This window comes from Stegostoma tigrinum, chromosome 29 (genome assembly GCF_030684315.1).
Source record: "Stegostoma tigrinum isolate sSteTig4 chromosome 29, sSteTig4.hap1, whole genome shotgun sequence".
NCBI classification, from domain to species: Eukaryota; Metazoa; Chordata; class Chondrichthyes; order Orectolobiformes; family Stegostomatidae; genus Stegostoma; species Stegostoma tigrinum.
Genome location: NC_081382.1, coordinates 31,727,929 through 31,753,733, shown reverse-complemented (window position 1 = coordinate 31,753,733; position 25,805 = coordinate 31,727,929). Strand labels below are relative to the sequence as shown.

The following is a 25,805-nucleotide window of genomic DNA, read 5'->3' as shown; positions in this document are numbered from 1 at the left end:
ACACATAAATAACCAGCGTGCAATGAGTCTAGATCCTACAAGGTCACAACATCTAACTGAGAAAAACTAAACTTGCTTCTAAACTCAATCCATTAGTCTTCTGAACTAAAATAAAGCTGACAGCCTTGCAGGTTTACACAACCAATCATAAAGTCAGAAGCATAAATATTTTTTCCATTAACATCACAAGGGAGCCACCGTTATTTATGAAGTAATAGAATCATAGAGATGCACTGCAACAGACACTTCGGTCCAACTTGTCCATGATGACCAGGTAGCCTGGTCTGAATCTAGTCCTATTTACCAGCATTTGGCTTATATCCCTCTAAATTCTTCCTGTTGACATACCGTTCATATGTTGTAATTGTACCAGCCTCCAAAATTCTTCTGACAGTTCACTCTATACACACACCACACTCTACATGAAAAGGTTGCCCCTTGCGTCCCTTTTAAACTTTTCCCGTCTGGCCTAAAAACCTATACCCTCTAGTTTTGGACTCCCCTACCCTGGGGAAAAGACCTTGGCTATTCACCCTATCCATGTCCCTCAGGATTTTATAAAACATCTACAAGGTCACCCGCTAGCCTCCAATAATCCAGGGAAAACAGCTCTAACTCTTCAGCCTCTCCCTGTAAGTCAAACCCTCCAATCCTGGAAACATCCTTGTAAACTTTTTCTAAACCCTTTCAAGTTTAGCAACATCTTTCCTTTAGCAGGGAGACCAGAACTGAATGCAGTTTTCCAAAAATGGCTGAACCAATATCCTGTGCAGCTGCAACATGACCTCCGAATTCCTATTCTCAATGCACTGACCAATTATGACAAGCGTAGCAAACTTCTTCATTATGCTGTTTACCTGTGACTCCACTTCGACGAGAAATGTACTTCCAGGTCTCTTTGTTCAGCAATACGCTCTAGGACCTTACAATTAAATGTTCAAGTCCTGCCCTGATTTGCCCTATGAAAATGTAACATCTCACATCTATCTAGATTAAATTGATCTGCCACTCCTTGGCCCATCGGTCCATTTGATCAAGGTCCCTTTGTACTCTGAGGTCACCTTCATCTCTATCCACACCACCAACTTTAGTGTCATCTGCAAACTTGCTAACCTTATCTTATTCTCTGACAAGATGCTGAACCTAGTCACTGTTGACTGTCTGACACCTGTTTGTTTAAATTGCTCAGACTTAACCGACATGCATCCGCTGATATTCAGAAATCCAATAATTTTCAGTTTTGGGCAATAGTTAGATTCTCTCTTGTTGCCACAAAGTATCAGGCAATATTACTTGCTATTTTCGATCCAAGCCTCGACTTTTACCAGGTTTTGTTGCATTTGGATATGGACTGCTTCAGTACGAGTCATTGCAAATGGTGCTGGACATTGATGCTTGCACAATGAACATCCCACTTCTGACCTAATGATGGAGGGAAAGGCATTAATAAAGCAGTTAAAGGTGGCTGGGTCTAGGACACCACGTCAAGGACTTCCAGAGCTGAGATGATTGACCTCTAACAACTGCGGACATCATCCTTTGTGCTAGGTGTGTCTCTGACCAGTGGAGAATTTTCCTCCAGAATTTCACTGACTATTTTTCTTCGGGCTCTTTGATGCAACTCACTGTTGTGTGCTGCTTTGATGCAGTTACAGGGCAGTCATTCTCACCTGCGCCCTGGAGCTTTGTCCATATTTGAACCAAGGCTACAATGAAGTCAGGAGTTGCATGGTCCAGGAGAAACCCAAGCAGGCTACTCCCAAGAAACTGCTGCCTGACAGCACTGCTGACGACAACTTCCATCTCTTTATTGATGATCAGAGGAGACAGGTCGATTGCTCATTGTTCATCCTGGAAGAGCACTCTTCAACCGCTTTGGTTAGTTTCTCTTAAGTCCAAACGTAGACTGGAAGTGCAGCTTCTGAACTGTGATTTATAAATTTCTCTTTCATTTAAGTGGTTCTCTCATCTTATGTTCATATACCAGTTCAAAGAGACTGAATCCTGTGGGCTCAATAGAAGCATACCTAGTCGCAAACAGTAACAGGTAATTCCTTCATGCCAATCATAGGACATTTCTGACAGTAAGCTCTAACCGTGGTCTTGAAAGTTTGATACCATCTTTTCAGAGCTACTTCAGACTGTGGGCAACAAGCACAAGATGTAAATGGCTTGATTCCCAAACTGTCTATTTTTTCTTTGAATATGTGCGAAGTAAATTTTGAACAATGATATGATTGTATTTCTTTGGGTCATCTGTATCTTGTTAAAAATTGATCAAACTTTTTCTACCATTAATGTAACAATCTTCTCTGAAGGCAATACTTCAGGAAACCTTGATGACACATCCATATTTGTAAACCCATATCTAATTTTAGATAAAGGTCCTACACAATTGATTAAGACCCTCCTAAATGGTTCTTTGAAAGATGCTAATATGATTAAAAGTGCAGGTTTAATTGATGGTTGGGATTTCTCTACTAACTGACATGTACAGTCAGTGAATTTCTGGATAATAAACATTCTTGCTTTTTTATCAAGTGACTTGCTGTTAGAATTTTGCGAGCCACTTGTAATAATGTTGCGATATTTAGATAAGAATACCACTTGCTGGGCCAATCTTTATTGGCTGTTATTTGAGGTGGTGTCCATTTCCTCATCAGTATTTGGTGTTTCAAATAACAATATTCAAGTACCAACTTTAATTCAATTTGGAGTTCATTGTTTGATACCACACTTGCAATTCAGAATTTGCTTGATGCATTTCTGTTAAATAAGATGAGATAAACGTTTCAGCCTCATTCTCTCAACCTTGATCCTTTTTCGTCAAAATTTTAGACAACTTACCTGATAATTGAATTTCCAAGCAATCACTCTTTATCTAGACTCTTTCTTGCCTGTCTAAATCTATGCACCCGAGATCTAGCCGTAACAGAGTCAAGAAACAATCCAGGATGTTCTTCCTACAGCATCTCAGTTCCTCTCATCTCTACTGGCTGTTCCGCCACTCTTGGTGAGGCCAATATTTCTGAACGAGTTGGGTCACACCACAAGGTAAAATCATATCCTTCAACTAGTATTCTTTGCACTATTCCAGCTATAACTTATCCATTTACTAAGTTATTCTTTAATTGAAATCTTAATAATGAAAGTTTCATAACCTGCATGTTTATATTGCATATAAATTAATATTCTCTTTATTAACTCCTTTGGAAGACAAATGATACGATCAGCTAGCTTTAATGACTAACATGCTCTAATGTTTCTCAACATCTTCGATAGTTTATCACAAGTTGAAATGCAGAGGAATACCCCTCCTTGTGAAATAAAATCTTCAGAACCTCCACTCTGCTCTTCCAATGAACAAATGAGGAAGAAATTTCTTGACCGTCCTGGGTCATCTTTCCCTTCTTAGAAGATTCTGAGGAAATGCATTCTCTTTGTACTGCCGCAACAGTTTCAATACCTGTTTCTTTTTCTTATTCAATCTTTTCTCAGGATTCCTTAGAAGTCCCTACTACAGCAATCAGTCTCCCATTTAATTTCCAGCAATTGGCTTTGGTATATGTAATCTTATTACTAGGAACATGTTATTTTCTTGTATCACATTTTGGTTCCAGCCTCTCACTTATTATTTTGGCATCCTTCTGTTTGTTCCTGAAAGCTAGTATCTCTACCATTTGCGGAATTTCTATTCCTCCAATTTCTTTTCAGATTCCTATATGACCATCTCCCCACTTGTCTGTGTGGGACAGCATTGGCATCTCTTAAAATTGCTTCTTCTCAGACTTCTAATATTTGGTGTCATTCAAATAAGGTTTAAGGTTTGCAAAAATGCAATTGCTGACCTCATCCATGATGAGAATTTCCTCTGCATTCTCAAAATTGTTTGCTAACTTCAGAGAGTGAAAGCACTGATCCCACAGAATTGATTTTTTTCTTGCTAGTTCTACAAATACCTAATTAGGTTTCTTTCTCGTAGTCCTAAATTTTAATTGATACCAACTTCAGAGACACACTCACCTGCTCCATTACTATCCATTACAGAGCTCTACGCCCAGAGAAATTACACATATTAGCAAATTAGCTGCAGGGTTCAAGTAGGAAAATTACCACTATTTTCTTGATGGTAACTAGGGATGGACAATAAATACTGGCCCGGCCAGGGGTGTCCTTATGTTGTGAATGATACGAAAAAAAAGCCCAGCTCAATTTCTTCTTCCTTCTTAACTGACTTGACAGTTTTTGTCATAGAATCCCTACAACGCGGAAAGAGGACATTCGGCCCATTGAACTCACCAATCCTTGGAAGAGCATCCTACCCAGCCCCAGCCCCTCAATGTATCACCCAGACATCCCCGGTAATTCTCTGAACAGGAACTTGTCCCAAATCTGAGAGCTTAACCTTTTTCAGTCCCTAGTAACCTGCAGATTTCTAATCAAACTTTTGGAAAATTTCTAAACTAACCCCTTATACTGAGGTATCTGGTCACCTGACTATGCTGAAACACTCCTTCCAGGAGAAAAACTAAACATGTTTCTAAACTCTACCCTGGAGTATTAAAAACTGAATTTAAAATTTAAGATTCTTCTGAACTGAAAACAAAGCTAATTGGCTAAGGCGGCTAATGGGATGCTATGTGGAAAGCTGGTAGATACACTAACCAATGTGATGTGTTATACACAATTTAAACAAATTATTCAGCTGTGATTCTATGCAACGACCACTCATCAACTACACTTGAAAAGTGGAAAATGCCTGCCAGTTGTATTTTACCACTACCAGACTTAAACTCTAGACATCACTAACAGCATTACCACTCCTGGGTACTACCCGTCAGAAATGCCACTTCTTTCAACAGTTTAAGTCAGGTAAAAAAATGCAGTTAGTGAACAATTAGGTTAGTCTGACCTTAATAAATAAATCAGTATGTGCAGAACGTAAAAGAAGAATGAGCCGATTAATCTAGTGCTCATGTACGCAATTAACAAGATACACACATCAACGTTAAAACCTTTTTACCAAATAAAACAGCAATTTAGAGAACATTTGTCTGTGGTGGAAGGGTAAAATGAATAGATACCGGCTTTTAAAATGATCCATGTGGTGTACATTTAAGTATACTGTCAATTTAATAGTTATTAAAAATTTATGAACATTGCTATAGGGGTAATTTGAATATGATTCGTAAGTTCAGAACAAAGAACTAGAATTATCTTACAATAGCTGCAGTGCTTTTTTTAACCCTCCTAAACTACTATCAAAATGGTACAGTACTATACAGGTTGAAAAGAATCAAACTATTTGAAAACAGCCCATGTTTCCTTTAGACTGTGCTAATAGCTGTTGCCCATATGACCTGACCTAACCATCTTTTTGTGAAACTTCTATCCTCTGTAACTGTTCCACAATTCTGTGGTGACTGTGTTTTTTTAGACTTTTAATATGGGTTACTAACTGTCTTTAAAGAACAATACAGCACAGGAACAGGCCTTCAGCCCACCACGCTTGCACCAATTTCTAAACGTTATTTAGACCTGCTACTTATTGCCCATTTGCTGTTTCTATCCCTCTGTTTGCCTTCCATTCATGTGTCTATCAAGTTCACTTAAACACTGCTAATTGTGCCTGCTTTCGCAACCTCAATTAAGTGCGTTCCAGGCACCCACTACCCCATTGTGTGAAAAATTCTCCCTGCATTTTTCCCTAAACTTTCCCTCTCTGACCTTGAACCTGTGCCCTCTTGTAGTTGACCCTTCCACCATGGGGAAAAAGCCCCTGACTATCACGCTATCTTTACTTCTCATAATTTTCTAGAGCTTTATCAGGTCACCCTCAGCCCCCGTCTTTCCAGCAAAAACAATCTGCATTTATCCAACTTCTCCTCATACCTAAAACCATCCAGACCAGGCAACCTCCTGATAAACTTTCTCTGCACCTCTCCAATGCATCCACATCCTTCTGGTAGTGTGTGGCAACCAGAACTGTAATATTCCAACTGTGGCCTAATTAAAGTTTTATACAGCTGTATCATAACTTGCCAATATTTTTATTCGATGCCTGGCCAAAGAAGGCAAATGTGCTGTATGCCTTCTTGACCACTTTATCCACCAGTGTTGCCACTTTCGAGGATCTATGGACCTATATGCCCAGATCCCTCTTTATGTCAATTCTCCTAAGGGTTCTGCCATTTAATATATAATTTGCACCTGTATTCGATCTTCCAAAATGCACCACCTCATATTTGACCGGATTAAACTCCATCTGCCATTTCTCTGCCCAAATCTGCAATCTACGTCCCACTGTATCCTTTTACAATCCACCTCATCATCTGCAACTCCGCTAACTTTGGTGTCACCTGCAAGCTTACTAATCAGACCACCTACATTTTCCTCCAGATTATTCATATATATTACAAACGACAAAGATCCCAGTACTGATCCCTGTGGAACATCGCTTGTTACTGATCCCCAATCTGAAAAGCATTCTTCCACCACTACTCTGTCTTCTATGACCAAACCAGTTCTGTATCCACCTAGCCAGCATACCCCAGATCCCATGACAGTCTACCTTTTGTATCAGCCTGCCATGAAGTACCGTATCAAACATCTAAGTCCATGTAGACAACATCGACTACACTTCCCTCATTAATCATTTTGTCACCTCCACAAAATCAAGTTGGTGAGACATGACCTTCCCTGCACATGTCAATGCCGCCTATTACTAACAAGTCAATTAGCTTCCAAATGCGAATGAATCCTGCCTCTCAGTGTCTTCTCCATCAGCTTCTCCACCAGTGATGTCAGACTCATCATCCTGTAATTACCTGGATTGCCTTTGTTTCTCTTCTTCAACAAAGGAACAACATTGGCCATTCTCCACACCTACATGAGAGCTAAAACTTAAACTTAAAACTAAAACCTAAAACCACAAACAGATGCTGTAATGCATATTAATCAGGATTTGTTTTTTTAATTAGATAGAGCTATGGAATTCAACATTTAAAAATATGTATATACTTGAATATTCAAGCCTGTGCAGATACTCAAAACTATAATTCTTTATTGGGAAAATGTGTTTATCAATACTCCGGCTTGTTTAAACAATTTTAAACTGCTCTTTGGTTCTATATAACTTTAAATACACAGTTTTTCAGCATTAGGGACAAACAAGAATACTTTCACACATACACAACTCAATAGTGCAATTTGCAAGGTAAACATAACAATTAGTATTTGAAAGATTGAAAGTGTTACAACTCCACTAAATTCTTGGATTCTCAAGTTACCAAATAGAGTATCTACACTGTCATATGCTCCTTTATACGGCATTTTTGTTTTGCTTATTATAAAAAAATCCCAGAAGCACAATATACCCAAATATAATATGAACTCCACATTCAACACAATAGTTTGACAGAATATAAAGTAGCCAACTAAATACGCAGCTGCAAAAGTGGAATACAAAGTTGTACTATAAATGTAAGGCTCCTCTCAACAATTGCCAAACAACCATTCTAATTCTATTGATAATTTTTAAAAAAAGTTTTAAACAGCGGAGACACCAAGTTCCTCTACTCACGTTAAACTCGCAGCAAGTCAAATGCTTCGGGCTGCTTCCTTAATCTAACTTCCTGTTCTCATTACTCTCACTGCCTTTTGAGTTACAGTCCTTGCAACTTGAAGAAACTTTAGTCAAAGCTTTTTCATTCACTTCTTGTACAACAATAATGGACGAGCATGGTAGAGATCAGCTAGTTTGTTTTCCGGAGAATTGCAGTTATGCCACATGCTTCAAATCACAACAACAGGAAGTGCTTTGTGCAGCCAATCCAAAGCAACTGAACTAACTGCTTCTCTAATCTCCCCAGAGGCAGCGCTGCTGCAGTCCTCAAATACTACTGACTGCCTGCCACAAAGGCATACAAACCGATGAAGAATATTACGTACATGAGATCAACTTAAAAGGTTTTTAAGTCTCTACAGTCTTAAACTACCAATCATTGATGTACCATCTAATGACTGTGCGACTAGAATCAATCGATGCAAACAGCAGCTTATTCTAATTATGTTCCTTGCTACTTGGCATGATTCCAAAAAATTTTGGACTTTGTCAGCTATCAAAGATGAACAGGCCTCAAAGCCTGAATTGTAAGCATTAATGTAATTATTCACATCACTCAGGCAGTCTTCTAGAATTAATTGTTTCAAAGCAAAGCATTTATTTTCCAATGATTTTACTATTCGTAGCATTTCTTCACATTACACAGGCGAAACTTAAGAGTAAAACTGCACAAACAGACTAGGTTAGAAACAAAGCTTGAGTTCATCCGCAGCTGTTAAATACTTAGTTAGATCACAGCTTCTGCATTTCAAGAATGTGGAACAGAGCAGCACTTTGATCAGCACAACAAACAAAAGTGACCCAAAGCTATCTCTTCCATGAGCTCTGTATTGCCTGTATTTAACTCTTTCATTGACCAGTTGTGAAAAGCCAGATTTTAGCAAAACAGACCTATCTTCAAGTACAGTTTAAAAAAGTTACTAATACTTTATCTCTTTATAGTCACAAGTTAGGACATGAAACAACACAAGCAAAATATACTGTACTATTAAGTGTACTTGTTCACACTTAATCATGACCTTTTCTCCATGAATTTACCATCACTTATACATGTTTTCATTTCTTTTTATATGTTAAGTCAATAATTATGGTTATGGGGATAAGGCAGGAACAGGATACTGATTGTGGATGATCAGCCATGATCATAATGATTAGTGGTGCTGGCTCGAAGGGCCAAATGGCCTACTCCTGCACCTATTGTCAATTGTCTATTGTCTATTGTCATATCAGGGGAATCTGGAGTTGAAAATTATTCAAAAACCATTATGTTTCCCAAGAACCATGCAATTGTAATGTAATGCTTCTATTAGCCGGTGAAACAGCGTAGTTTGTGATGATGTGCATGTGAAAATGCTGAATACGGAAATGTGGTTGACACTTAATTGACCTCTGTGCAATTAAAATTGGCAATAAATGCTAGTCTAACCAGTGATGCCCACATTCCATGAATTAATTAAAAAATTAAGTACAAAACATGTGACTTCTTGATTTTCATTGACTTAATGAAAGAAACTCATGGAAACCCACACACAGGAGAAGGTTATTCAGCTGCTTGTGCGTACTTCCAGTCTTTGCAACAGCAGTGTTGCTTAATCTTACATCTCTGCCTTTTGTCCATAATTACAAGCTTTTCATCCTCAAGCGCCTGCTGAGCATTTTTTTTATGAATTAGCTTCCATCATACATTCAGATACAGGATCCCACATCATGACAACATTTAGTTCCACATCGGATGTATTGTGATGTACTGCATGTGTAGTGAGGTACACACTTTCATTTGTACAAGAGAGGTTGAGAGATGAAGGACAAGAAAACAAAAATTTTGAGAAAACTGTGAATTTAGGCCATGCACCCTCAGAGAACCTCAAATATAAGCCTATATTTGCCAAATCTTGCAGCATTTTTAATCCACAATTAAGTAGGCATTGAATATTTTGTTTTCTTAAAATAAATGCCAAGCAGCAATAAGGGAAATTAAAACTAGTCTAATTTAAATTAATCAGAACAGAGGTCCAAACAATTGACAAATAATTGTTCATGCCACCTGGTGACACTCAAATGTGTGACACACATCCGCAGAAAACGTTTAATTTTTAAACCCCAAAATTATTTATTTTAGCTCAGTTTGAAAACGGTTATGTTGAAATTAGAAATTAATTCCTATAAAGCTATCTCACCAGACAATCTACCAACTCACAGAGATTCTCCGTCCTCTTAGTTCAAAGACAGTATATCCCCTTCAACAATCCCTCACTTCACATGTACTTTTATTTTGTTATTCTCACATGCTTCTGGTTGTAACTTTGGAATTCACAAAAGGCATTTTCTCTCCCCAATCACCAGATGTATACCTCATCGCCCCAATTCAGTGAGGCAGTTTTCCCTTCTCATCATACTCGCTCAAAATAACATTTATTCCCCATTCCCTTTTAATTCACGCCCTCCTCTCTTCACCCATCACACATTGGCACAGTTCTCTCTCACCTTTCTGGCACTGTACTTGGACTCCCAGCTCCTCTCATCTCTATTGTTCTCAAAGTCTCCACTCTTTCCCTCTCTGATGTCACTCTTTGGCTTCTGCAGTCTTTCTAGCACCAACTTTCAGCTTTTCTCTTCACTGCTTAAAGCTGCTACCTCTTTTCGTTGCTACAGCTTTAACTTTGAATACCAGTGCAGTCTGTGATGAGGTCTCCTGATCTCACAATAGTTCCCAATACAGTGCCTTTAAAAATGACATGTATGTGTAAAACCAAGATGGTTGAAACATATGCAAGTATTAACGCAAATATAGGAATAAAGGACAGGAAAAGACTAACATACCCATGCACCTGTTCCAAACTCAAAAGCAAATAGAATGTTTAATTATATTGGAATTAATTTAATTGAATGTTTAATATTGGTTTCTGAACAAGTCAGTAATATGTTAAAACTGTATAATGCCTTGACAACAGAGAGGTGCGTTCAGTTTTGTTAATTATTACATGACAAACAGTCAAGTCACACATGTGGCTTTGTGATCAACCACAAACAGCAAAACAAGTAATGTGAAAGGATTATGGGAATTATGAAACAGTAAAACAAATAAAGCCATTCAACTCCCTGGCCCTGTGGTGGTTCTTTTGAGGAGCAAACCAGCTAGTTCCACTCTCCTACTCTTTACCCATACTCCTGTAATTACATCTGTAGAGGTAACACGAACCTGGCTGTGTAAAATGACTTGTACCTGACCACACTAAGCAGCCCATGCCTGCTTACAAGGTGGCAGACAGAAGCTAAGCAAAACTAAACAGCCTGCTCACACAGTGAAATACAACGGTACAAAAACAAAATTGCTGGAACAGCTCAGCAGGTCTGACAGCATCTGCGGAGGAGAAAACGGACTTAACATTTTGGGTCTGGTGACCGTTCCTCAGAACATTTTGGTTAAAACTAACCGACATTTTATTTTTACGTTATGTAATTGGGACAGTGGAAAAATAAAAGGAGCAACTCAATTTGATAACCATTGGTAACAGAATTTGAGCTATCTTTACAGATAAACAAGCCTGAGAAAGACCCAAAGGAGTGTAGACCTTGAACTTTAGAAATGCGAATGATAGGATGCATAGAAAGATCCCAAGGCCCACAGATTAAATGTCTGGCTAATACATAAGATCATGGGAACCTGAGGCTGTCCATAGAAATGCCTACCATTGATTAGGTGTCCCAGGGCATTGGATGGTTGGATTAAGGGAAAAGACAGTGAATATGTTGCTTCTGATCATTTTAACACAAAATGTATAAAAATGCTGTGTTTCCTTGTAAAAGCAGAGGGTGTGTCATCGATCTATCTTCCAAAACGAGATTTGGAGAAAATCCTTTGACCCTCCCCTTGCCTAAACTGGTTTCTGCTTGAACAAACATCTTCCACTTGTCTAAATCCTTCCTGCCTCCTGAGATTTTGCCCTACAACTTCTCTTCAAATATTTATCTAATTTTTTCCGGAGTTTTATTCTTTGATCTGTATCCAACATTACCAGGGCAGTGCATTCCACATCCTAATTAGTAGTTGCTTTCAAAAACTTTTCCTTGTGTCATTTCTGCTTTTTCACTGATCATCTTAAATCTGTGTCCTCAATTATCAACCCCACAACCAGTGGAAACCCCAACCGTTTCTTTATTTAAACTCTTCATGATTTAAGGCACCTCTGTTGATGCTTCTTTAGCCTTCTCCGTTCTTAGGAGAACGACCCCAATTTCTCCAATGTCCAGTTTACATTGGACAAATGTTCAACAGAGCATTGAGAAAATCTCAGCAAAATCTGTGTGTATTCTCTGGAAAGTCTTCTCTTTAACCAATGAGGAAGAACTGAGATAAAGGTAAATTAGTGTGGAAGAATTTGATGTCAAATCAGGTATAGGAAGTGAGGTAAAGACAGAAAGAAACATGAGATTGAAGGAAGAAAGTAGAGACAAAGAAAATGATTGTAAAAATTAAAATAACTAAAACTATATCCTTAAATTCTCCACACTTACAACTGTTCACCTTCTAAGTAAGGCAAGTTGACTGAAAGCTATTAAAAATTATAATGTTATTAAAAGGTACATACGGTAATTATAAACTGAACTCTTAGTGGCCAATTAATGTGGAAACACAACAACATCATGAAAATCCCTGGGAGGTTAAATGCAAGTTGGTATTTTCATGAAGTCAACTGCAGGGTGGTGCAAGTCTTCCAACAACTTGTGGAGATTCATAATTCACAGGTTCTCTTTCCTGTTACAAAGCTGCTAACGGATCAATACATTAATTTAAGTAAGTGCTATGCATACACTTATTTCAGCCAGATCTGACATCTTATATAGTTCCGTATAGCATTCACATAAACAAAATCATTTAAATATCACTTTAGGAATTACAACTGATGAGACTGAGCATATAATCTTCAGATTTACTCAATATATTTTTGAGAGAAAAAAATAACCTTGAAACACAATCTGCCAATTGATGCAGGGAAATAAACATCCAAGCCGCTATTATTTATTCTCTGTGAAAAGATTTTGTCCATTTACAATGGTTTACTTCTCAGGTTTAATATACAAGAAACTAAATATTTTAGTTATTAATTGGTATGACTGATACAAAACAATTTTCAAATTATTATTGAAGCAAGTATTTATAAAAATACATTTTTTCTTTTCGTGCAATGGTCATTCTCATAAATAGACTGGTTTTGCACTAGTTTCAGTCAGGGGCTATTTTTAACCTTTACGTATGAGTCTTCCCTTCTTTAAAAGCCCCGAACATGAATTATTACGGCTGTGAAATTGTATCAGAAGTTTTGTTTCTTACATGACGAAGTAAAAACCCCCTGTTGAACTTCATCAGTTTCATACATGTTCAATTTACAAAAGTATACAAACTCACAGATGAAATGTAACAAAGCACAGTATTACATGAGACTATATATTAATTAATCTTGCGTTTTCACTTTGAAATAATTAAACTTTGTTAAGGTGGCCTGCACACACAAGAAATTAAATGAATTATTACTTGTTAGTCAGTTCTTTATATCATGTTATACATATAAAATAAACGTGAAAACTAGATTTGTTTTTTTAATTTTTTTATTCATTCTCCGGATGAGGGTGTTGCTGGCTAGGCAGCATTTACCGCCCATCCCTAATTGCCTAGAGGGCAGTTCAAAGTCAACTACATTTGTTGTGGGTGTGGAGCCACATGTCAGCCAGACCAGGTAAGGACGGCAGTTTCCTTCCCTAAAGGACATAAATGAACTAGATGGGTTTTTCTGACAATTGACAATGGATTCACGGTCATCATTTGATTCTTAATTCCAGATAATTATGGAATTCAAACTCCATCAACTGCCATGGCGGGATTTGAACCAAGGTCCCCAGAACATTCTCCGCGTATCTGGATTAACAGTCCAGTGATAATACCACTAGGCCACTGCCTCCCCTATAAATGTTAATTCTATTTAATTCTACTGAATTAAATGAACAAACTTGTGCTAACCAGTTAGGTAACTAGATTCACTTATGGTCAGAATATGTACTGTGGCAATAGGGCTTTTTGGGCACTGTAGTAGTGACCCCACCACTGTGCCAAAAGGTTCGGACTCAAATCTGGACAATTTGAATTAAAATATTTATGTAGAATGGTATACAATTTTGAATCATATTCTATGGACAGCCGTGACCATCAAGTGTAAACCTGGAAATTGCTGAGTTTTATCATTTGGGTTGTTAAAAGATTATGTATGCATGGCAAAAATAAGGATTAGCCTGAATTTCAACTATTTTTTTCCTTCCCTTCAACAATTAGCAAAAGGAAATGAAGACCCTGGTGACATCATTAAAGGCATTAGGTTCACATTGTTTTACTTCTTTATTTCTACTCACATGTCGAGGATCTTTAGGATCAAGAGACTTCAGGATCTTTCCTAGATTATCAATCTCATCCTGTTTTTTCTCCATCTCCATTCTTTGTCTTTCCTCCTGCTGCCTCACTTGCTCAGTTTCCTTATGCAATTTGTTAATCAGCTGGATCTTCAGTGCTAACTGCTGATGGAGTTGATCCTTCTCAACTTCTGACACCTATATATTGAGTACAAAGGATGATACTAGATTTCACAGAATTCACCACCAAGCTTTCAGTTTTCAACTTTATCTCAATTGCAAACTTGCAAAACATTAAACCATTGTAGTTATTACTTAAGATTTTCCCTAATAATCTTCAGTTATTGTACATATTTTATCACTTGGTCATTAAAAATAATCACACGTCCTATTGACAAAACAACCCCACACTTTTCAAGTTATTCCTTCTTTCTTTTGAGACAATTGTCCACCATTTCCCAACCAAACATCAACAGACATGAGTTCTCAGTACATGTCCCAGGTCATGCACTGCAGATTCTAAAATCATTCGAATACAACTTCCTCCCTCTTGAATGGAGGAACACTGCACTTGTATTAAGTCTACAAAGCATAACTGTCAAAAGAATCTTAAAATCCCTACAGTGTGGAAGCAGGCCATTCGGCCAATCAAGTCCACTTCGATCCTCTGAAGGGTATTCCACTCAGACTCAGCCCCCCACCCTATAACCCTGCATTTCTGAGATAGCAGGAACTGCAGATGCTGGAGAATCTGAGATAACAAAGTGTAGAGCAGTCTTAGTTGCAGTCATGGTTTCATTATAAAAGCATTTTAAATTACATGTGAGAGAACAGCGATATTTAAAAATATATGTATGAATAGTGTGGCGATCCTCCATTATTAAATGAAAATAATGGTTTTCCAAAGAAGGATGTAGGCCTGAAATGTCAGCCTTCCTGCTCCTCTGATGCTACTTGGCCTGCTGTGTTCATCCAGCTCGGCACCTTGTTAACACTGCATTTCTCATGGCTAATCCACCAAACCTGTACACCCCCAGACACAATGGGTAATTTAGCATGGCCTGGACATTTTTGGATCGTGAGGGGAAACCGGAGCACCCAGAGGAAATCCACACAAGAGTTGAGAGATGATATGGTATTATATTAGCACTGTATGTAACCAATTCAAGATGAGATCTTACTTTAAACAGAATTATATACTTTTGAACATTCTCATGCTGTTCACAGTTTATATTTCACTCTGTTTAGGTCTTCCTGTGGAACATACAAAGTTTTACCTGTAGCTAGGAAGCAGTCAATTTGAAAAGAAAAATTCTGATCAATCAAAACCTCACCTGTGGCTTCTGTTTGGCATTCTTCAGTCGGCTTAAATAATTTTTAAATTTCTGCCGTACACACAAATTTTGAAATAAACTTTAAATGCATTTAACAAGTATTTGAAAATTATTTTTAGAACTCGATAATAATAGTTGTAAGTATGGCACATTGGAGAATAATTATTTACAGTTAGAAACATAGAGACATTCTATATTTAGTGTAAAAACTTACCACATCAATGTCTTGAGGAATGGGTATCCCGTTAAGTGGTATGTTTACTACTAAATGTTGCTGTGGTTTTACCTAAAAACGTAATTATGGTCAGCAGGTATGTGAGTGATAGAGATGACTCACAGTTGAGTGATCAGAATTCAGTAACTCAGAATAGGTGGAAGTAGCAGCGATAGTGACAATTGTTTAAAACAATTATTATCATTTCATAATGGAGGATTGCTGCACTGTTCATACATATATTTTTAAATATCGCTGTTCTCTCACACAATTTAAAATGCTTTTATAATGAAATCATGACTAGAACTAAAATAGTGCTATTTTAAAAATACACCTTAGTTTTTCCAATCTTTAACTCATCCTCTCTCAAACTTCTTTAAGCAGTAATCAATTAATTTTTGCTGACAGTACTAAAGAACATGGATTGCAAAATATGTTTATTATTGATAATAAAATGCAACTCTACCGCATGCTCACAGGAAAATCAAAATCAGTATATTTACTATGTTCCTTTCAAACCCAAGGAAATTATACTGCTAGAAAAGTTAATTTCGACATTGAACATACCAACAGTGTGAATGCCTATGGGTTGGATACAAGTACTTGAATTTTCTTCAAGAATGCAAAAATTCACAGCAAAATGTTTTAAAAATAGTAAATAATAAAGAATACTTTCAAACATAATACAATTGGACATAAACTCACCATATTTTTACAAGTTAACAAAAGGGCATCAAATTATTAACACCAGAGAGAAAATGCCATCTTTATGCAATGCATTAAGTCAATTTAAATCAAATTAATTGAAATATACGAGGCTAAAAATAAATGCTTACGGTGCAGTGGTCAGGTTGGGATTTTCAGGATATCAGAGGAAGTGAACCTGTAGAAGGGGTAGTAGGAAAGAAGACTGTCTTTCTTAACTAAAAAAGAGGTCTATCCTCAGAACATAATAAATCAGAACACAGGTTAGCACAGACAAATGCAAACCATGGGACTGCAAACAGATTGGTATACACACAGATTGTGTACAGATTATAGACGGGTAACTTGATTAGAGGATTTCCTGAAATGTTATCGCAGATAGTCTTAAGGATGCCTTTTGATTGTAAATTTAGTTTCAATCCTTACCTGTGCTTTTGATAGGTGATCTTATTGTATTTTTGTTGCAAATATAAACTGCTGAGGAAATCAGATAGGTCAGTTTCAGAAAGACAAGGAGAATGATACAAGGGATGCTCAGTCTAAGAAAATTGTCAGACTGGGAAAGGCTGTAGTCTTCTTGATGTTAAACAAATGAAAACTATTGCTCAACTATAACTTGATGTCAGACAGGCATTCTGAACAGCACACAGTACTTGTGAGGGTGACAGTTGCCAGGAAGGTAAAAAGTACATAAGACGTAGCCTCGAACCTGTGGATAAGGTAGAGAAAACTTTCAAGGAGGGAATTTTAGGCGACAGCGATGTTATCTTTGCGTCCAATTTACATTCATTATTAGTTGAGTTTATCTATGCAAAAACTCAATGAAATATCCCCAACTGCAAGTTTAAAGATCCTAGAGACTTAAATCTTCATCAATACACTTCAGTCTACAGTCACTAAACTAATTTGTACAGTTCGCTACAAAAGCCAGCATATGGAGCAAAAAAAAATCAGAGACTTCAGTTTTTATACTTGTCTTTTTTGTTGACTAGTTTGCCAAATGAGGACGTTACCAAAAAAAACTGATTTATGAAGGGTTATTTATAATAGCTGTTGCTGCATCATTTTATGTGCATTCAGAGATCCCTTCAAACCTCCCAAAACTGAACTATAGTTTGTTTTCCCTTGTGGAGGACCAAATTAACTACGTGATAGTGAAATAAATCAACGTAATGCTTGTATTTTCAACTATGTCCCAGTTCTATAAAGCATTAACTGCATAAATGGGTGTTTATCCAGAGCTTCTAAATGATTTATTGTAGGTTCAAAAATTAACAATCTTTTTCTACATCAATGTACTCATGAAGGAGAAGATATTTCTTCTTTATATTATTCTTCAGTCCCCACTCTTCCAGTTGATTTCTGGCTGTACTTCTCATGAAAATCAGGTTGACTGCTCATTTGGAGAGTTGGTGTGAACACGTTGGGCTGAATGACCACCTTGTGTACCATGATGTTTCTGTGAATAGATGGCTGAGACAGTACATTTGCAGATTAAATGACTAGGTGATTTCCGAGTTCATCTCGGGCCATATAAATTCATAGAGTCATACAGCGTAGAAACAGACCCTTCGATCCAACTTGTTCATGCTGACCAGGTATCCTAAAGTGAAGGAGTCTCATTTACCTGCACTTTGCCCGTGTCCCTCAAAACCTGTCCTATTCATAAACCTGTCCAAATGTTGTAATTGTAGCCGCCTCCATCACTTTCTGTGGCGTCTCATTCCATATAGCCTATCACCTGCTGTGTGGAAAAAGTTGCACCTTGGGTCGCTTTTAAATCTTTCCCCTCTAACCTTAAACCAATGCCCTCTAGTTTTGGACTCACCCACCCTAGGAAAAGGACCTTAGCTATTCAACCTATCCATGCCTTTTATGATTTTATTAAATTCTTTAAGATCACCCCTCAGTACATTTAAGTCATCATTGGACAAGCATATGGACGTACATGGAATACTGTAGGTTAGATGGGCTTCAGATCGGTATGACAGGTTGGCACAACAGAGGGCCGAAGGGCCTGTACTGTGCTGTAATGTTCTATGTTCTAATACATACCCGCTTTTGTGCTATTAACGCCTCCAGACTTCTCAGTTCTTCAACGGTTCTCAAAACTTGCTGTTGGGTCTTTTCCTTTTCATGTTGTAGTTGCTTTAATGACTCTTCAGCTTTGAAAAATGATCATCAAAAACAGCTTGCAATGAAACATGCATGCTGGACAGTACTTTTATTTGTTTCTTCTTTGCTTTTTTAACTATTTATCTTAGAACTCAATCACAGCACACTGGGGAAATGTTCATTTTGTGCTTTCAAATTCAGTCTTACGGCTGAAATTTTCTGTAAAATTAATACAGCAGAATCCACTCCCTCAATCATAAAACTGCATCATTCATACTCCTATTTCATGGGTGCTGCTTCAGGATATTTAAAGACATATAAATGTATTAAAATAAAACTTTTGTACTAAAATCCTAATCATCCTGCATTTACAAAGATTCAAATATATTGACATCTGGCATTGCACCAATTTCACAACTTTGGTATATCACTGTAAGAGGCACAGACCTTGGCAATTTCATGTTGAAAATAAAATAATTTCAAAAATTAATTTACTTTATAGCTTTCACCTTTAAGAAAAGGGTTCGAGAGTCGTAGAATTTTGTAGTTTCAAAGTTCATTTCTTCCAAAAAGTGTACTGTCCTTGAGTATAAAATAAGGTCTTCATGAATTGAATTTTAGGTAATCATTTTGAAGAAATTAAGGATTCCAGAGGTGTTAGCTCACTTAAGTAATTACTCTTAACATCAGACAAAATCCTGAACTTTGACAAGCTGTTAGGCTAGGAGGTGGAACCAAACTGAATCTGATTCACACCAGGTACATTTTGTAGAAGGCGTACCTGAATCACAAACAGTAAAAGAAGTCATCACATTTTAGTTCCCCCATTGGGGGCCATTTGGAATCCTCTCACCAGGATTACTAGACCAAAAATGGAAATGGTGAGAATTCCGCTTTGTAAAGATTCGTATGATACTGAGGTTAGTTCATCAACAGGATGATGGCATTACTGGCAAGGCAGCATTCATTGCCCAACCCTAATTGCCCAGAGGGAAGTTGAGTCAACCACATTGCTGTGGGTCTGGAATCACATGTAGGCTAACCTAGGTAAGGATGGCAATTTCCTTCCCTGTACGATATTTGTGAACCAGATGGCTTTTTCCGACAGTTGACAATGGATTCATGGTCATCATTAGACTCTCAATTCCAGATATTTATTGACTTCAAATTCCACCATCTGCTGTGGTGGGATTTGAACCCTAGTCTCCAAATCGTTATCTGGGGCTCTGGATTAACAGTCCAGCGATATTACCACTAGGCCATCACCTCCCCATATTAGGAATTCTTAAATGGATTTCATTATTAAAGTAATTAATTAAAATATTCTTGACAGCCACACCCATTAAAATTTATCTAGTTTTTAAAATTTTTTTTAAACTACTTTAACTGATCTTTCACTATTTAAAAAATGAGAGCCTAATTCTGAACAGAAGTTCTACAACTCTTTACCTTTCTGAATCATTTTTTCTTTATCTTCCAGTTGAACATCCAAGTCTTGATGAAGTTTTGCTCTCACTTCTTCACTTTTTCCCTGATCAGCTTCATCAAAATGAATTTTTCCAACTTCTCCATGCTGTACTGGGTCAGTAATATGTTCCTCTTGAATATAAAGGTTTCTCTTGTATCTGGCCTTCCCAATGTATGGGCTTTCATTAGGGATTGCTTCAAATTCAGAATTCTGCAAAAATGTTCAATTCAGAATACAATTTATGACTACACTTCAAAAGTATTTAATTGGCATAAAGCATTTTGAGACATCCTGTTGTTCTGAAATTTGCTGTATACAATAAATTATTTATTTTCTAATGGTACAGATTGTTACATCTAAGATTCAATGACCTTTGTGCTACATAAAATCACCAAGCCATATCCAGATAAATTTGTGAAAAGAGCACTATAAAACTTTTAGTGAAAGCATTCTAAATGTTAGGATGAATAGAAAAAATTGACAAAAGTGCCAACAAAAAGACTAAGACACCTGAAAACAGGATTACAAATCTCTGACCAAAAATACAAAATGAAAACAAAATATTCCTGACTGTCCAGATTCTACAATAATCATCAAAATCTCCTCAGAAATTTGATCTCATACTCCTTTAACTTCTCACATGGCATTCTGCACCTGAGTAGATGGATAGATATAATTCAGAATTTTGTCAAATCACTTAAATTTGTTTCCAGAAAATATTCAAGAATTGCAGATTAATTTTCTCTTGCTGTCATTTGAGGAATTCCACATGGTAATTGGACATGAAAACAGATTGAAGGTGGAGGGCCAATCATGACATGATTCACAGAAACACAAAAATAGCAGTAGGCCCTTTGGCCCTTTGAGCCTGCTCAGCCATTCAATATGACCATGGCTGATTATCCAATTCAATATTGTTCCCATTTTCTCCCAATATTCTTTAATACTATGAGATCTAAGATGTTATCTACATCCTTCTTGAAAATCTTCCATGTTTTGGCATCAACAGTTATCTATGACAGAAAATTCCACGGGCTCACTAATTTCTGGGTGAAGGAATTCCTCTTCTTTGTCCTAAAAGTTCTATATCTTACCCTTCAACTACAATCCCTGCTTCTAGACTCCTCAGTCGTCAATGACATCCTTCCTGTTTTTACTCAATCTAGTCCGGTTGGAATTTTCTCCAAGATTACCCCTCGTTCTTCTAAACCTCAGTGAATACAGCTTCCTCCCATATATCAGTCTGCCATTCTAAAAATCAGTGTGGTAAACCTTCTTTGCAGTCCCTCAATAGCCAGAAGATCTTCCTCTGACAAGGAGACCAAAGCTGTACAGAATACTTTAGGTGTGATTTTAACGATGCCCTGTACAGTTACAGAAAGACATCACTGCTCTTGTACTCAAATCCTCACACTATGAAGGCCAACGTACCATTTGCTTTCTTCTCCGTCTACATGCTTAATTTTAAGCAACTGGTGTACACGAATGCCCAGGTCTTGTTGCACTACTGCACCCCCAACCCCCAACACCCTGCTCCCCCAATCTACTGCGGTTCAAATAATTACTTGTGAGAGTAGGAATTGCAGATGCTAGAGAATCTGAGATGACAAAGTGTAGAGTTGGATAAACACAGCAGGCCAAACAGCATCTCTAATGCTGCCTGCTGTGTTCATCCAATTTACACCTTGTTATCTCAAATAATTACCTGCCCGTTTTAGCTACCAAATTGGAAACCACACATTTATCGACCTTATACAGCATCTGCCATGTATTCACCCAGTTAAGTAATTTGTTCAAATCACAAATCCAAATCTGCATCATCCTCACGGTATACCCTCCGACTCTGCTTAGTGTCATCTGCAAATGTGGAGGTTTAAACATGTAGCTTCCTTATCTAATATTGTGAATAGGCAGGGTAACAGCACGGATTCCTGTGCTACCTCACTAGTCACGGCCTGCCAGTCAGAAAAATATCCATTTATTCCTACCCTTTATTTCCTGTCTGCCAACCAGTTTTCATACATTTCAGTACATGAGCTCCAATCACACGGACTTTAATTTTGTATGATCATCTCTTATGGGACCTTGTCAAAAGCCTTCTGAAAGTCCAAGTAAACCACATCAACTAGCTCTCCCTTATGTAACAGTAACATCCTTAAAATAAAAATTCAGAAGCATGACTTCCTCTTCATAAATCAATGCTGACTCCATGCTGTTTTCTCTTCAGAAAGACGATGCCAGTGGTACCAGAATGTGCTTCAGAAGCAGTGGATAACAGCTTGTGACTGAGATTTTTTTAAAATTAGGCAACAGAAGCACGACTGGGTGCAGTCAGGCTTTTAGTTTTGTTTTCAGTTTAAGTTGTGGTTTGAAGCTGGCAGATACAGCTCTCTCTATGCTACAGCAAAAAGCTCAAGTTCTCTCACAGCAGCTAAAAATCTTCTTTCGGTGTTTCTTTCTCCTGGACTGGAGCAGATAGTAAGTAAGGAAAATCTGTTTTACTGAATTTTCCATTGACAAGGGTATGTTTATGGGATGATGTCATATTAGAACTGTTGACGATTAGTAATTTAATTGAGTTAAACTTGTGCCAATTTCTTCCTTTTTCGTCTGTATTCAAACTGTGTTTTGCTTAAAGCCTCATAGTCGACCAATCAAATCATATCTAGAACAGAGCATCTTACACTTTCCTTTAAAGAAGATAAAAGTTAAGATCTAGGCTATGCCCTTAATATATTTTGAGGGGATTTGACTGGTTCATAACACTTCCAGGTGCTCAGCCATTACATCTTTTAGCATAGTCTCCAGCACATTTTCCACTACCAACCTTGGGCTAACCGGTCTATAATTCACTGTTTTCTGATTGCCTCCCTTCTTAAAATAGTGGTGCTACATTATCCAACCTCCAATCCATAGGAATTATTCCGGAATATATAGAATTTCGGAAGATGACTACTTGTGCATCTGCTATTCCTAAGGCCACTTCCTTGAGTGTCTAGGATGAAGCTGATCAGGACCTGCCTTTAATCCTGTCAGTTTCCCCCTTACCATTTCTCTACTAATATTAATTACTTTCAATTCCTACTTCCCATTAGGTCCATATTCCCTGATATTTTTGGGACGTTATTTGTCTTCCTTTGTGAAGTCAGAACTAAAGTATGTACTTAATTGGCACAGTAGACTTAGAGCTGTCTGACCAACTCCTGGCTTTAAAATTCTCCTTCCCCTCTTCTTAAACCAATCCCATGAGCTTTTTTTTTGCAATGAAATCACAAAACTTATATTTCAAGATCATGTTAAAATAAATCCTTCCTACTGAACTGGAGCAAAAATCAGAGTGTCTAACAATGTATTCTCACCGACTTCTTTGGAAATGTACTCTAGAGAACTATATTGTACATGGCACACTTTTCGTATGCAAGTGTTTGAAAGGGACCCATTAGTCAATTTGTTGAAAATAATACTCAAATCACCTTAAAAAAGGACCCACAATATAATTGGACAAATTATTGGATACACAAAAAGTTTAATGCAAAACAGACAGAATAAGTAATTCCATGCTTTGCTTTTGTTAGCAGGTTGGACACCTTGTCAGAATTAATGACTTTCTATAGATAAGCAATCTAATAAAGTAAGATCATACATTACCACCTCTGGAAAGTGATGCAATGGTTCAAACTTAGCATCAATCTTGTAAAATGCTAGTTCCTGCTCCAGCTGATACTGTTTATGACATGCCCTTGTTAACTCTGCAGTCTTTTGCTTTAGCTGTAGCAAAAAAGGTAAAATTATGAAATTAAAAACAAAGCTTTCACTATGTCTAACAATTGCAAATACATGATTTTTTTTGTGAAGGGTGCTCTTCTTTCTCCTAGGGTAGCACAGTGGCTCAGTGGTTAACCTGAGTTCAATTCTACCCTCAGATGACTGTCAATGTGGAATTTACACATTCTCACTGTTTCTGCGTGGGTTTCCTTCAAGTGGTCCGGTTTCCTCCTACAGTCCAAAGATGTGCAGTTTTGGTGGATTGGCCATGCGAAATGCAGGGTTGCAGGGATGGGGTGGGTCTGAGTGTGGTCCTCTTCAAAGGAGCAATGTGGGCTCAATGGGCTGAATAGGTTGCTTTCATACTGTAGGAGTTCTGTGATTCTTGACAAAATAAAGTTGAATTTTGCTCCCTCAAAGATTCAAAAGCAGAAGAGGAAGCGATCATCCAAAATCACAAAGAATACTGAGACGCAAAAATCTCAGGTGTCATACTGCCCACCTCCATTGTTTCTGGTTCATGACAGAAATTATTTTTCACTAAATCAGCAGTCTAAAACATATTTGATGAAAACAAACAACCATAATAAGTATTATTATTGCAAACAAAAAAATTAAAAAAAATTTGATACAAGTAATGATTTCAAAGCCGAAGTTCATTTTCCAACAATTTTGTAGGCCATCTGCAGGTGCATCCCAAGATGTTGTTTTCTGTATAATGGTCACTATCCAAAAAAAAATACTTTATGTAAATAGATCGCTTCTCCAAAATGACCAAATTTTGATATTTAATAACTCAACAGATTTCTTCACTTTGTTATTCAAATTTCTTTCTGTTCACATCAAATCATGAGCACCAACACAGTCAAATTACAGTATGTGACACAGAGATCACACATGGGACATTTTTGAAAATGACACTTCTGTCATTCTTGGTCTAATAAAACAAAGAAATATAAATCTTAACTAACCCATCAATTCAATTTGCTACATGAACTCTAAACATACGCTGTATATTTTCTATTCCCCATCAAGTCCCAGTCATCCATGTCCACATCAATCTCCAGAGATTCCAAGGTCCCTGATTTAAATTCTTCCACAACCTCAGAAAACTGCTACAATGTCCTAAATCATCTGGCAAGTGCAGAAGATAAATCTGAACTGCTTCTCAATGCTCTAAAATCTATGGAAGTAACTTGGTTCATTTCAGTTCAACTTTGCACTTATAAAGTTTGGAAAATTTTATTCTTTCACCGAATGCATCAATTTTTGACTGTTACAACACTCTTATTTCATAAGCTAACTCGCAAATTAAAAGTATGTTTGCTCCAGGGCACCAATGCAAGTACAGATATTTTTATATTAACCTGTTAAGACATATTAAGATAGACATTTGGAGTAAGTGGAACTCAATCCCAGGTCTTTTGACTCACTTCTGACAGAGGCACTACCACTGAGGCTAAAAGTCCCAGTGCAAAAGTAGAAGGTAACTCCAGCATTAACCGTAATCATATGACCACTGATGAAAGTGTATCAGACATTTAAATGCTGTGGTTACAAGTGCACGCTAGAGGTTGGGAACTCTGCAGCAAGTATGTCAACTGATGACTCCTCAAAGTCTGTCTGCCATCTGCAAGGCACAAACAAGGAGACTTTTGGAATCTCGTCTTACTTGGATGAGTGCAGATCCAAAAACGCTCAAGAGGCTCAAAACCATCCAAGACAAAGCAATCCTCTTGATTAGCACTGCAGTTATCACCTTCATTATTGTCTCCCTCCATCCCTGTCACACAATAGCAGCACCACATATCATCAACAAGTTGCACTGCAATAATTCAGCAAGGTTTCTCAGATAGCTTCTTCCAAACCAATGGCATCTACTGCCTAGAGAACAAGAACAGGAGATACAGGTGATTGGGTTCCCATGTAAATTCCCTTCCAAGGCACACACCATCCTGACTTGGAACTAAATTGCTGTTTCTTCATGATCACTGGGTCAAAATTCGTGAAGTCCCTTCATACCAATACCATGATATATTTACACCACAGTGGCTACACCAGTTCAAGAAGATAGCTCAGCATGATCCTTTCAATGGCAATTAGAGATGGACAGAAAATATTGGCCAAGCCAAACATGCCCACATCCCAAGGCTAAACAAAGTAACAAATATTGGCTTCTGT

General features: G+C 37.5%; 1 protein-coding gene across 4 annotated transcripts in view; it reads right to left on the bottom strand.

Annotated features, from left to right (window-relative positions):
• The window catches only part of cntrl (centriolin), a 112,796-nt gene that overhangs the window by 67,111 nt on the left and 19,880 nt on the right, over positions 1-25,805 (bottom strand). For 3 of the 4 annotated variants that reach the window (XM_048558653.2, XM_048558651.2, XM_059638380.1), the window contains exons 8-11: positions 23,508-23,627; positions 19,841-20,069; positions 18,332-18,441; positions 14,027-14,221 (exon numbers count right to left, since the gene is read on the bottom strand). In XM_048558653.2, the coding sequence (XP_048414610.1) occupies positions 14,027-14,221; positions 18,332-18,441; positions 19,841-20,069; positions 23,508-23,627 (654 nt within the window). The remainder of the gene's footprint in view (positions 1-14,026; positions 14,222-18,331; positions 18,442-19,840; positions 20,070-23,507; positions 23,628-25,805) is intronic. The other variant, XM_048558652.2, reaches the window with a different exon arrangement.